This window comes from Schistocerca gregaria, chromosome 3 (assembly GCF_023897955.1).
Source record: "Schistocerca gregaria isolate iqSchGreg1 chromosome 3, iqSchGreg1.2, whole genome shotgun sequence".
NCBI lineage: Eukaryota > Metazoa > Arthropoda > Insecta > Orthoptera > Acrididae > Schistocerca > Schistocerca gregaria.
This window is the reverse complement of record NC_064922.1, coordinates 271,450,743-271,466,088: the sequence shown is the minus strand read 5'-3', so window position 1 is coordinate 271,466,088 and position 15,346 is coordinate 271,450,743. Positions and strand designations below refer to the sequence as shown.

Below are 15,346 nucleotides of genomic sequence, written 5' to 3'. Positions count from 1 at the left end.
TAGTGACTCCAGTACCAACCTTCCTTCTGCTCACTGGGTTGTATTACAACTTTAATTTAAGTTCACAGTCATTTATGCGAATAAATAAACACTGCTTTTGAAAATGGCCATCTCTATAATGGGCTTTTATGAACTGTTGTTACTTCTGCATGAAATGTGTTAGTCTGTATTAGGCACACAGTCTTAGGTTGTGACAACATGATGTCAGACATAAACATTCCACCTCAAGATGCTCCATAACATGGACAATTTCTGCCCTCTTTCTCGCCCAGGATGTCCCTGAATCAAGTAACCTCCTTGTCAGCAACAAGCTCTAGATTTCGTGCCTACAAGTTAACCATTATTGTGTTACTTACCATAATTTCATAATTATTATCAATAATAAGTGTCAGATTAGAACAGGGCTATCTTTTTAATGTGGTTTCACAAAAGAGTAGAGCTAATTACTGTTACAAAGAAACAAAATCAATTAATTATTTGAGATTTTTTTTTCAAATAGGCAAAATTTAAATTTGATTTAATATTATATTTTGAACAATATAAAGAGAACGACAGTACAAGTAAGTTATTCATTTTTGCGTATTGTGTTCCCAGTATTTTAAACTTTCCTGTTTTGGGTCAGTCTACTGAAATATGAAAAATGAGGTTTTACTGTATAATGATCCTCATAAGTGATGTGATTCACAGGCAGGTTTTCTCATCTTTTGGAAATGCAAAGCATATGAGTAGTCAGAAAGACATGTGAAGTATTGAAAATTTGCTGTTTGTAAACAAGACAAGTAAAACTGATGAAAGAGTGGTCAGGTAAGAAGATAACACAACATTAAAACTATTAATTTTTCAGATACCTGAAACTGAAAATAGAAGAAGGAATATCTGGTGGCAAAATATTTCTGAACCACTATTGTTTTGCCTGTCAGAATTTACTGTTTGCCTCTGATGCAGATGAACTTCAGTAAGTAATGTTAGAAGTGAAAACATGAAGTAAGAAAGTAGTCCTGGAAATGAATTATCCTAACAATATCAACAATGTAGGAAAAGACAGATTGCCACTAACCATAAAGAAAACACATTAAGTTGCAAACCAGCACAATTAAAAGACACTCTACATAAAGCTTTTGGCCACAGCCTTCATCAGGAAAAGAGAGGCACACCCCATTCACACACACAAGCAAACAGACCTCATCGACATATGACTGCCACCCCCAGCATCATGGTCTAGAGTTGGTGGTCATGTATGCATGGGGTGTGCTTGCTCATGTGTATGAATGGTGTGTGTCTCTTTTACTGATGAAGGCTGTGGCCAAAAGCTTTATGTAAGTACATTTTAATTGTGCATGTCTGCAACTTAACATGTCTTCTTTATGGTAAGTAGCAATCTGTCTTTTCCTACCTTGTTGATATTTCTACCTTTAGTTTCCATTGTATGATAACAATAAAATGATGTACAAGCAGTACATCAAAGAGAAAATAGCACAAATTAATATTAAAGTAATAGGCTTAGTTGACGAGTTTCTGTATATAGGGCAGCTGAAGATAGCAACTGGATAAAAGCAAAAGAAATAAACAGAAGAATAAAAATGACCTTCAGTGTTTTTGGTAAACTAAATGGTATTTTTAAAACCAAGCTTTAAGTGTGAATGCAATGGAAGGTTTACAGTCAGTGTATATTACTAGTTTTGAATTATGGCAGTAGAACATGGAATTTACTAAAAACACTGAACTGCTTGATAAGCAATGGAAATAGGTGTTGATAATTACTTTTAGAAACAGGAAAACAGACAAACAGTTCATGGAGAAGGTTAGAGTGGTAGAAGTAATTATGACTGTAATGAAAATGGAGTGAAGGTGAGCAGAACAACAAGTAGATCACACACTGACCAAGAAGTTGTCAGACCGAAGAGATGAGAAAGACCAAGATTTTTACCCAATTGTAGGTGGGTAAGTAAAATTAGAAAACATGCAGGACCAGCATAAATGTATGTACTGGGATCGGGCAAAAATATGGAAACAACAAAACCACAACACATTACTATACCTAATACAGTGTAGGAAATCCATTTTCATTTGAAACCGCTTCCTGTCATCTCAAAATGGATAAATACAGGTCCTGTATGGTTTTCATGGCAAGCCTATACCATTCTTTCTGCAAAATAGTGGCAAGTTCAGTTCTTTCGAAAGTAGACCAGAAAGGCTCAATAATTTGAGGTTTGGTGACTGTGGCGGCCAGAGGAGATGCGGCATTTCAGAAAAACCAGTTGTGGATGATGCGAGCTGTGTGACAAGGGGGCCTACTGTCTAGGTACACAGGATCACCATTGGGGAACAAACATCGTATCATGGGGTGGACCTGAGCAGCTAAAATGGTCACATAATCCTTGGCAATTATGCAGCCTTAAAGAGTAATCTTGGAGCCCATGGAATACCATGACACGGCTGCCCAGATCACTGAACCCCCATCACGAAATGACTTTCTTCCATTACTCCATAGTCCAGATTATATAGCTTCAGCACCATATTCTTCTGTTATGGATGTTTGTTGGAATTGCAGCTCACGCTGCAATTCCTTCCTTCTGGTGTCCCCTTCATGTTTTTTTGGTGCTAACAAGATTCATTTGTGCTGTGACTTTTGCAGCTGTCATCCTCTTATGTTTTCATCACTATCCTCTTCAATGACCATCCCTCACAAGAACTCAACACACACTTTCATCCGCACTGTCTGACTTAGTGGATGATGTTTTCCCAGTTTCCTGCTATGCACCATAAATCTTCTATATGGTGCCTCTTTAAATGCCAAACACTTCAGCTCCCTTGGTTACAGGAGCATTGATCATATGAGTACTAACAATTTGCCCATATTACACTTCACTTTGCTCTGATATAATGCACTCACAACTACTCAGAACCCAATTCTAACCATGACACAACCTGCAATGTATTGAAGGTATTGCATGGGTGACATCTGTGGTCAAATACAACAGTGCAACCTGCAGACTTGGTTAGCATCTACATTTATGTTCAAGCATGCATTTCTCACAGTTTTCCATATTTTTGTCCAGTCCAATAGCTGCACACCACAATGCACGAAGATGTCTAAAGGAGACATTTACCCAGCAGGAGATGTCAAACAACTATGGTTGATGATGAAGTGAAAATTACTTATGATAATAAAGAGCAAACCAAAGAAAGAAAATCATTTTAATAATTGCTTTTATGATACTGCAGGAAGTAACTGCAGTAATATCTTCACAAAATGAAGAGAGACTTTAGAAAATTAGATTTTGATTTAATAATGAAGCTAATAGTAACACAGTCGAGATCTTAAGCAAAAATTGATGAAAGAATGTTTGCCCACAATGGTTAAAACATATTCGTGCAATGAAGCAATAAAAGTATTCAAACTGAATATTAAAAAAAGGAGGCGAGGAAAAATAAATGTATAAGATATCTGCACTTTGAGGTAGTTCAGAAAAGTAAGGAAACAGTGTGACTAGGTAATAATATAATTTTTGGAGTTGTGAAAGACAGAGAACTGTTCCTTAAATAAAATCACTACGAAAGTCTTCCAATCAATCTCACATTTTGGAGACAAGACAGCTGTCACAACCATGGATTAAGTAAGAATAATGAGAGGAGTAACAATTAAGCATACACAAATTAAAAAGATTTTGTTCCATTAGGACAGGGTGGTGATTTATATTTTGTGAAGGGCCCTATATCAAAATTGTGATGAAAAGTATCAACTGCAAAGGGGCAGATGATCATCAATATGGTGAAGCTGGTGTAATTGACACACTTATGCAAGTGGTGTTGACACAGTAGTCCAATCACCTTCATAGCAGAGCAGGGATTATCCAAGGTATGAAGAATTGACATACATTGTTTCTGTTACAAAATGCAAAAATATAACAATGGAAATGATCAATTATTGACCAAATTATTTAACTGTATAGATAAAAATCTACTCACCAAGCAACGGCAGAACACACACATAAAAGACGGTTGTAATTAGTAAGATTTCAGAGCCAGTGGTTCTTTCTTCAGGCAGAAGGGTTGAAGGGGAAGGTAGAGGGGTGAAGGAAAAGAACTGGAGAGGTCTAGGAAAAGGGATAGATTTTGGGAGTCATGCAGAACTGCGGTTCAGGGGAGACAGGATGAGAAGGAAAGACTGATTGGGGACAGCATTGGATAAGATTTGAAAACCTGAGAGCTTAAAGGTAGAAGACAGGTTAATATGCAGACACAGATTATTGCTTAAACATTATGCATGGGTTAAAAAGTGCGAAAAGCTAAGTGCATTGTGCATAACAGAGGTGAGAGGGGGGTGGTGAAAAATAGATGGGAAAGACAATGAAAGCTGTAGAAAACTAAAATGAGGTGAAGCAAAGAGTAGTTACAGTGAAGAAATGCTGAGGCCTGGTGGGTGGTGAGAACCAAGGACATGTTGTAGTGCTAGTTCCTACTGGCAGAGTTTTGAAAAACTGGTATCTGGGGGAGAATCCAGATAGTGTGTGTGGAGAAACAGGCACTGAAGTCATGAATGTCATGTTGTAAATGATGCTCTGCAACAGGATATTGTGAGTTGCCAGTATACACCCTCTGTGTATGCCCATTAATCCTACTTGATAATTTCGTGGTAGTCATGCCAATGTAGAAGGCTGAGCAGTGTCTCCCTTTGATAGTAATGTTTTGCCAGTTACAGGGCTGTTACAGGTGGTGGCAGGAGGATGTGTAGGGCAAGTCTTGCAGCGGGGATGGTCACACTGGTAGAAGCAATATGGTAGGAAGACGGGTGCAGAAGGAGCATAGGGTCTGACACGAATATTGCAGAGACTGGGCGAGTGACAGAAAGATATTCTAGGTGTGGTGGACAAAATTTCAGACAGAATAGATCTCATTTCAGGGCATGATTTTAGGAAGTCATGGCCCTGTTGAAGTAGCTGTTTAACACATTCCAGAGCAGGATAACACTGAGTCACCAATGGTGTGCTCCTAAGTTGTTTTTTGGAGGGATCATCAGTACCAGGATTAGATATGATGGCTCCGGAAGTCTGCTTTTTAACTGGGCTGAGAGGGTAATTACATGCAGTGAAGGCTGAGGTGAGAATGGTGGTGTATTGCTGTAAAGAGTCTGCATTCCATCAAATACGTTTGCCTCGGATGCCAAGGCTGAATGGGAGGGAACATTTGACATGGAAAGGATGGCAACTGTCAAAATGTAGGTATTGTTGTTTGTTGGTAGGTACAATGTGGGCGGAAGTGTGTAGTTGACCATCATTGAGGATGACATCAACATCAAGGAAAGTGGCATGGGATTCAGAATAGGTTAATGTGAAATTTAATTGGGAGAAGATATTCAGAGATTCCAGGAATTTTAGCAGGTCAGAATTTATTCTGAGCAATTAAAAGATGTTCTGTGAGTATTTTGCTTATTCAGTCTGAAAAGCCTCTTGTTACCAGAAGGGAGTTTTTATTTTGCAATTTAATTAGTTCAATAAAAACTGCACTACTCATTCATGAGTATGTTTACAATGGCAATTTCTATGAATACCATGATTTAAACCATACACATATAATTACCTTTATGACTTCAGAACTTGAATATATGATAACAGTAATTCCCATGCTTTCTGGAATCACTTTTCTATCATTGTTTTTGTGTATTAGAGTCTGTTGGAGTTTTAATGGAGTTCACAGCAAATGAATAAGTCTCTATAATCTCCTATTTCTGAATTACATAAAATAACTGTTTTTCATATTTTAGTGACTATACAGTATTGTTATCCACTCTTTGTTTCATATTAAGAATAACAAAATTTTTAACACTTACCACAAAATCAGTGGCCCATGTTTCAAGCTCTCGTAAGCGAAGCAAAAGATCAGCAAACCAGGCAGTAAGACCTAGTAGGGAAGGATATGCTCTCTGGGCCCACACAGCTGGAACCTACACAAAATACACAAGTAATTAGACACACACTGCAAAAATTGTTTGAAAAAGCATAGGTTCCTGCAGAAAAACTTCGTGATTTCAAGCACAACTGTATCTCTTAATGAGACAGACGAATGTTACTTTGCCAGAATTTATATTTTGTAAGCTGACTCAAGTCTGAGCTGGGCTAACTAATACTACTAAAACTTGTATGTACCACTTTCACCACAAGCTTACTTGAAGTATATGAGGTAAATATTGTGTGGACAAGAAAAATGCAGCCATGGAAAGAAACTTAAGAAAGTTTCATAGTTGAAGGAAAAAGTGAAGGGATGGGAGTTACACAAGAAAAGGAAAGCAGATAAATGTCAAAACATACAGAGAATGGGAAAAAACAGAAGAGGGGGGGGGAGGTGTGGGAGGGGGAAAGAGGGCCGTGGATATGTAGAAATGGTGAGAAAAGAAAGCTGCAGAGAGCTGAAAAGTGGAAATAATGAACCAGCAAAAGCAATTTTAGTACTAGTGAATAAGTGAGTACCATCTACGATTGGGATGAGGAAATTTGGGCAGGGGTGTCTCAGTCTTAGGTACATCCTGGAAGATGTTCTGCAGTTTGATAAATAGTTATTAGTACTGAGACTGATAGCTTTGTGAAGGTCAAACGACATACACACATCAAAAAAAGTTTTGCATCACTCCAGTTCCCAGAACTCCTGAAGATAGATGTTGACTGTGGATATTGTATCACAGGCACAGTTCCTTTGACTGTACAGAGATGTCACTAAACCCGCCCAAAGATGTAAACAACCATGCATGAGGAGCAACTATTTGATGGAGGACATCCGACAGCCAATCAGTTCCAGTCATTCCATCAGGAAGGAGGTACACGGCTCGTGTTGTTTGTAGTTCAACCATGCCTAGACAGTCAATACCGTGGTTTAATCACATCCACACTGTTACTTTGTGCCAGGAAGGCTCTCAACAAGGGAAGTGTCCAGGGATCTCAGAGTGAACCAAAGCGATGTTGTTCGTCCACGGAGGAGATACAGAAAGACAGGAACTGTTGATACCATGCCTCACTCAGGGCTCCCAAAGGATACTACTGCAGTGGGTGACCACTACCTACGAATTATGGCTCAGAGGAAACCTGACATCAACTCCACATGTTGAGTAATGCTTTTCGTGCAGCCACAGGACATTGTGTTCAATCAAACTGTGTGCAATAGGCTCCATGATGCGCAACTTCACTCCCGACGTCCATGGCGAGGTCCTTCTTTGCAACCATGACACCATGCAGCCTGGTACAGATGGACCCAAAAACATGCAGAATGGACCGCTCAGGATTGGCATAATGTTCTCTTCACTGATGAGTGTTGCATTTGCCTCCAACCAGACAATCATTGGAGACGTGTTTTGAGGCAACCCAGTGAGGCTGAATGCCTTAGCCACACTGTCCAGCAAGTGCAGCAAGGTGGAAGTTCCCTGTTGTTTTGGCATGGCATTATGTGTGGCCGACGTATGCCGTAGGAGGCATGGAAGGCGCTGTAATCGCTGTACGATACGTGAATGCCATCCTCCAATCGATAGGGCAACCATATTGGCAGCATATTTGCCAGGCATTCATCTTCATGGACGACAATTCGCACCCCCGTCATGTACATCTTGTCAATGACTTCCTTCTGGATAAGGACATCACTCAACTAGAGCGGCCAGCATGTTCTCCAGACATGAACCCTAACAAACATGCCTGGGATAGATTGAAAGGGCTGTTTGTGGATGATGTAACACGCCAACCACTCTGAGGGTATCTATGCTGAATCACCATTGAGGAGTGGGACAATCTGGACCAACAGTGCCTTGATGAACTTGTGGATAGTATGTCACGACGAATACAGGCATGCATCAATGCAAGAGGACGTGCTACTGGGTACTAGGGGTACCGGAGTGTACAGCAATCTGGACCACCACTTCTGAAGGTCTCGCTGTATGGTGGTACAACATGCAATGCGTGGTTTTCATGAGCAATAAAAAGGGTGGAAATGATGTTTATGTTAATCTCTATTCCAATTTTCTGTATAGGTTCCAGAACTCTCAGAACTGAGGTGATGCAAAACATTTTTTGATGTGTGTTGATAATATGAGCCCTTGTTGTTGTTGTTGTGGTCTTCAGTCCTGAGACTGGTTTGATGCAGCTCTCCATGCTACTCTATCCTGTGCAAGCTTCTTCATTTCCCAGAACCCACTGCAACCCACATCCTTCTGAATCTGCTTAGTGTAGTCATCTCTTGGTCTCCCTCTACGATTTTTACCCTCCACGCTGCCCTCCAATACTAAATTGGTGTTCCCTTGATGCCTCAGAACATGTCCTACCAACAGATCCCTTCTTCTGGTCAAGTTGTGCCACAAACTTCTCTTCTCCCCAACCCTATTCAACACTTCCTCATTAGTTATGTGATCTACCCATCTAATCTTCAGCATTCTTCTGTAGCACCACATTTCGAAAGCTTCTATTCTCTTCTTGTCCAATCTATTTATCGTCCATGTTTCACTTCCATACATGGCTACACTCCATACAAATACTTTCAGAAATGACTTTCTGACACTTAAATCTATACTCAATGTTAACAAATTTCTCTTCTTCAGAAACACTTTTCTTGCCATTGCCAGTCTGCATTTTATATCCTCTCTACTTCGACCATCATCAGTTATTTTGCTCCCCAAATAGCAAAACTCCTTTACTACTTTAAGTGTCTCATTTCCTAATGTAATTCTCTCAGCATCACCAGACTTAATTCGACTACATTCCATTATCCTCGTTTTGCTTTTGTTGATGTTCATCTTATATCCTCCTTTCAAGACACTATCCATTCCGTTCAACTGCTCTTCCAAGTCCTTTGCTGTCTCTGACAGAATTATGATGTCATCAGCGAACCACAAAGTTTTTATTTCTTCTCCGTGGATTTTAATACCTACTCCAAATTTTTCTTATGTTTCCTTTACTGCTTGCTCAACATACAGATTGAATAACATCGGGGAGAGACTACAACCCTGTCTCACTCCCTTCCCAACCACTGTTTCCCTTTCATGTCCCTCGACTCTTATAACTGCCATCTGGTTTCTGTACAAATTGTAAATAGCCTTTCGCTCCCTATATTTTACCCCTGCCACCTTCAGAATTTGAAAGAGAGTATTCCAGTCAACATTGTCAAAAGCTTTCTCTAAGTCTACAAATGCTAGAAACGTAGGTTTGACCTTCCTTAATCTAGCTTCTAAAATAAGTCGTAGGGTCAGTATTGCCTCACATGTTCCAACATTTCTACGGAATCCAAACTGATCTTCCCCAAGGTCGGCTTCTACTAGTTTTTCCATTCGTCTGTAAAGAATTCGCGTTAGCCCTTAATAGGTCGATTATTTGTTGATTCCTTTCAGAGAGTTGTATGGTTGGAATAAGTAGTATCACTTGTTTTACAGAGGAACTACTCAAAAAAATACATTTTACTTTATTAGTTTATTACAATCACACATTTTGCACAGCATGTTTGTGTAAGGATATAGTGTCAAATAATTTCCATCCTTTGTAGCTATTCAAACTATTTATTCTTAAATATAAATTGGAATTTTAACAAAAGAGTTCTTCGTAAGTTATGTATTTAACTGTTTCTCCCCACCTAAAATATTTTCCTCTGGTTCTCAGTAAATAAGGTTGCCAAATCCAGATCTTGTTTACACTCAAAGTGGAAAAAAATTTATCATATTTAAAATTCAATGCATATACAATTTAAACATGAAAAAGTTTATCATTTTTAAAATTCAATATACATAAAATTCAATACACATAAAATTCAAACATGTAAGAACAATTTTTAACAAAAGTTATTTTTATATGAATTTTGTAGAGTAGTTATTGTAGAATGTAAATACTTTTGGATTAAAGGAGATCATTCACCCGAAATAAGAAGCACTGAGTTGTCGATAGACATACTGATTGGCATGAGCGTAGCTATTGGTGGGAAGCAGCACATGTTGAAGGTGACATGGGAACATGATTTGGGAGGGAGTGACAGGACACAGGATGTGGAGACTTTTGCGTGAAGGGTGCAGGGTCAGTGGGTTATCTGAGATTGAGGTCAAGAAGACTATACGAATGGAGGATGTGTTGTAAGAATGACTCCCACCTGCATAGTTCAAATAAGCTAGTGGTGAGGGAAGGATCCAAATGACTTGGCTGAAAGCTATCTGCCACACGTGTCTCATTAACATCTTTCACAACATATTAAGCATAACATAGCTTTAATATGGACTCTAACACCACTTTTATTTTCTGAATATTTTAGAGGTATACCACAAGAAGATAATGTGATTGTATTGAATTTTATTATGTGTATGGAAAAAAGATCTTACCTGATCTAAGAAAAGTGCATTCTCCAATTCCTCCATGACAAATGTTATTGTCAGTTCACCCTGCAAAATGGATAAAATCATTACCATAAGTGCTCTGTTGGAAATATTTGATAGTCTATTTTAGAAAAACTATACCATAAATGGTTATTTGAGAAGTTTGGGTATGCTAGTTACTGACTGATCTATGACACAGTGCTCACAAGTTGGTTTCCTAACTAATTGCTCCAGGTAAATTTCAGAAAATACATTTACAGTAATCTCCAGATAGGAATATCAACAATGTAGGAAAAGACAGATTGCTACTGTCCATAAAGATGACACATTAAGTTGCATACCGACACAATTAGAATACACATTTTCATACATTGTTGATATTTACAATAGTCTCACATTAATCCCTGTCTCTGATCTCTGCTTCAGTCTAGAGACTCTTCTGTCAAAATCTCTGCCTACTTCAACAGCATGGTCAAGAAATTTACACCAGATTTCTCTAAAGAGTTCCACCACTACAACATCTGAGGTAGAAGTTCAATAGAACCATCAGATTACTATGTTTTACCCATCTTTGGAGCTTAACTTCACATAGATACTTTTGCACTTAGAATCTGCAATGACCAAGCTCCTTATAACAATAAATACATCTCTGCCATTAGTGTAGAGCCTATTTTTGTGATAAATATTTCAAATGGAATATAAGATTTTTTCACTGATTCTGGTTTCACTCAGCTTCTTTTTCTTAGTATTGAATTTGTAAAGGTGCTGTTGATAAGCGAAACTAATTCGGGAACCCTACCATGGACACTCCTCCTGTTAACTTATACCACATTAATACTGTAGTTTGTCTTTATTAATCAGAAAGGATGTACATTATCTGAGATTAATGTAGCTGGTGTATCCCCTTCAATCATCACAGCCTGTAATTGATCACCAAACATATAAAGACATGCTTATAACTTAAAAATCCCTCATGTGCATCTCATACACACGGTGCTTATTCTGTGGTGTGCACACTTGACATATGGAAGAGGGCCCTAATTTTTCACTCAACATTGTAGGTCAAAATAATCTGCATCTAAGATTGATGCAGAACCATTCGATCCTCCAGTTCGAGCCCTCCACTTGGCTCCAAACCAGAAGTTCTGTATACAAGGCTGCAAATGATGAACCACACTTGCATCCATATGTGAGCCTAATTGTCTTCAGAAATTCAACAAGCTATCTAAAGGTATTGAAGAAGGCTTTAAACTAAGGCAGGTGTTACTCATGTCGATATAAGCTAAAAGTTGCAATCAGTTTCACCCTGCGCACTCAGTAGCCATTGTCAGAGTCTCCCCATCATCTCATATTTGACCTCCTGACAAATGTATTGACTGCGCACTGGCCACCCTTCCCAATTTGTCAGCTATTTTCTTCCAAGACACAATTAACCAACTAACTTTGAATGCCCAAATTACCAACATACCTTGCCTCTATCAGAGAATTCTCCTTACATCCAAAAACAAGCTGAGTTCCTATCAATTTTCCACACTGCAGAACTGCATACATGATATACTGTACCAACCCAAGAAATTTAGACTAACTGAAAAATTAGGGGACTGGAATAACCATAGATTATCCTACATACCTTTTGTACTACAAATTCTGCAGAGAAGCTACATTACTAATATTACAATATATAAACAATGAAAAAAAGATTTTTTTTGAAAATATGAAACAAAACTATTCCACAAAAACAAAAGTATAATCTGCTACAGATGCAATGACACTGCACATAAAGGCAAACAATCAAACATGAGTAACAGCATTCAGCTCTACATAGTTCAAACTACACAGATTTCAAAGTTTTATGAACTGAGTTACATCTAGGAATTTATATCATCCTCAGAAATCACTTCAAGCTGTACCCATTGGTCCTATATTAAGTACATGATTTCTTTGAAAAGCACAGTTCTGTCTAGTACAAAAATATTTGCTCATGCTAGTGGTGGAGGATTGAGCAACTGAGAAGTTCCCAGTTCCAACATATTCTTGCAAATACTGAGAATTGCTGTCATGTAGTAAGTAATCAGAACCAAGAACAAGAACACCTGTTTCTTATTTGTGATTATCACATGCCAGTAGAATACAAGTTCAGAACGAGAACAGTATTTGTAAACATTCACAGCTTTATAGGTGTTACAAAGAGTTTGGTATTGCATTCTGAATACTTCTTTTTCCATAAACACAACCCCATAAAATTTTGTTATTAACTATTCTAATAATTTTCAGAAACAATCATGAAAATCATCGGGGAATGAAATATAATGAATGAATAAAAAAATAGGAGTGCGGGTAAGCTACTACAAACAGCATAGTGAACACATTATTGTGGCCAAGATAGATACGAAGCCCACACCTACTACAGTAGTACAAGTTTATATGCCAACTAGCTCTGCAGATGACGAAGAAATTGAAGAAATGTATGATGAAATAAAAGAAATTATTCAGATAGTGAAGGGAGACGAAAATTTAATAGTAATTGGTGACTGGAATTCGAGTGTAGGAAAAGGGAGAGAAGGAAACATAGTAGGTGAGTATGGATTGGGGCTAAGAAATGAAAGAGGAAGCCGCCTGGTAGAATTTTGCACAGAGCACAACTTAATCATAGCTAACACTTGGTTTAAGAATCATGAAAGAAGGTTGTATACGTGGAAGAACCCTGGAGATACTAAAAGGTATCATATAGATTATATAATGGTAAGACAGAGATTTAGGAACCAGGTTTTAAGTTGTAAGACATTTCCAGGGGCAGATGTAGACTCTGACCACAATCGATTGGTTATGACCTGTAGATTAAAACTGAAGAAATTGCAAAAATGTGGGAAATTAAGGAGATGGGACCTGGATAAACTGAAAGAACCAGAGGTTGTACAGAGTTTCAGGGAGAGCATAAGGGAAAAATTGGCAGGAATAGGGGAAAGAAATACAGTAGAAGAAGAATGGGTAGCTCTGAGGGATGAAGTAGTGAAGGCAGCAGAGGATAAAGAAGGTAAAAAGATGAGGGCTGCTAGAAATCCTTGGGTAACAGAAGAAATATTGAATTTAATTGATGAAAGGAGAAAATATAAAAATGCAGTAAATGAAGCAGGCAAAATGGAATACAAACATCTCAAAAATGAGATTGACAGGAAGTGCAAAATGGCTAAGCAGGGATGGCTAGAGGACAAATGTAAGGATGTTTAAGGTTATCTCACTAGGGGTAATATAGATACTGCCTACAGGAAAATTAAAGAGACCTTTGGAGAGAAGAGAACCACGTGTATGAATATCAAGAGCTCAGATGGCAACCCAGTTCTAAGCATAGAAGCGAAGGCAGAAAGGTGGAAGGAGTATATAGAAGGTTTATACAAGGGCGATGTACTTGAGGCCAATATTATGGAAATGGAAGAGGACGTAGATGAAGACGAAATCGGAGATACGATACTGCGTGAAGAATTTGACAGAGCACTGAAAGACCTGAGTCAAAACAAGGCCCCCGAAGTAGACAACATTCCATTAGAACTACTGACAGCCTTGGGAGAGCCAGTCATGACAAAACTCTACCAGCTGGTGAGCAAGATGTATGAGACAGGCGAAATACCCTCAGACTTCAAGAAGAATATAATAATTCCAATCCCAAAGAGAGCAGGTGCTGACAGATGTGAAAATTACCGAACTATCAGTTTAATAAGTCACAGTTGCAAAATACTAATGCGAATTCTTTACAGACGAATGGAAAAACTGGTAGATGTGGAGCTCGGGGAGGATCAGTTTGGATTCCGTAGAAATGTTGGAACACGTGAGGCAATACTGACCTTACGACTTATCTTAGAAGAAAGATTAAGGAAAGGCAAACCTACGTTTCTAGCATTTGTAGACTTAGAGAAAGCTTTTGACAATGTTGACTGGAATACTCTCTTTCAAATTCTAAAGGTGGCAGGGGTAAAATACAGGGAGCGAAAGGCTATTTACAATTTGTACAGAAACCAGATGGCGGTCATAAGAGTCGAGGGGCATGAAAGGGAAGCAGTGGTTGGGAAAGGAGTGAGACAGGGTTGTAGCCTCTCCCCGATGTTATTCAATCTGTATATTGAGCAAGCAGTAAAGGAAACAAAAGAAAAATTGGAGTAGGTATTAAAATTCATGGAGAAGAAGTAAAAACTTTGAGGTTCGCTGATGACATTGTAATTCTGTCAGAGACGGCAAAGGACTTGGAAGAGCAGTTGAACGGAATGGACAGTGTCTTGAAAGGAGGATATAAGATGAACATCAACAAAAGCAAAACGAGGATAATGGAATGTAGTCAAATTAAATCGGTTGATGCTGAGGGAATTAGATTAGGAAATGAGACACTTAAAGTAGTAAAAGAGATTTGCTATTTAGGAAGTAAAATAACTGATGATGGTCGAAGTAGAGAGGATATAACATGTAGACTGGCAATGGCTAGGAAAGCGTTTCTGAAGAAGAGAAATTTGTTAACATCGAATATAGATTTATGTATCAGGAAGTCATTTCTGAAAGTATTTGTTTGGAGTGTAGCCATGTATGGAAGTGAAACATGGACAATAACTAGTTTGGACAAGAAGAGAATAGAAGCTTTCGAAATGTGGTGCTACAGAAGAATACTGAAGATAAGGTGGATAGATCACGTAACTAATGAGGAGGTATTGAATAGGATTGGGGAGAAGAGAAGTTTGTGGCACAACTTGACTAGAAGAAGGGATCGGTTGGTAGGACATGTTTTGAGGCATCAAGGGATCACAAATTTAGCATTGGAGGGCAGCGTGGAGGGTAAAAATCGTAGAGGGAGACCGAGAGATGAGTACACTAAGCAGTTTCAGAAGGATGTAGGTTGCAGTAGGTACTGGGAGATGAAGAAGCTTGCACAGGATAGAGTAGCATGGAGAGCTGCATCAAACCAGTCTCAGGACTGAAGACAACAACAACATGAAATATTTTGAAAATAGGTTCTAATGAAATTATTAAGGACATCCTGAC

General features: G+C 38.5%; 1 protein-coding gene across 1 annotated transcript in view; it reads right to left on the bottom strand.

Annotated features, from left to right (window-relative positions):
• LOC126355394 (dynein beta chain, ciliary) overlaps positions 1-15,346 on the bottom strand; it is a 677,699-nt gene that overhangs the window by 14,444 nt on the left and 647,909 nt on the right. The window contains exons 78-79 of the mRNA XM_050005692.1: positions 10,331-10,390; positions 5,831-5,944 (exon numbers count right to left, since the gene is read on the bottom strand). Coding sequence (XP_049861649.1) covers positions 5,831-5,944; positions 10,331-10,390 — 174 coding nt within the window. The remainder of the gene's footprint in view (positions 1-5,830; positions 5,945-10,330; positions 10,391-15,346) is intronic.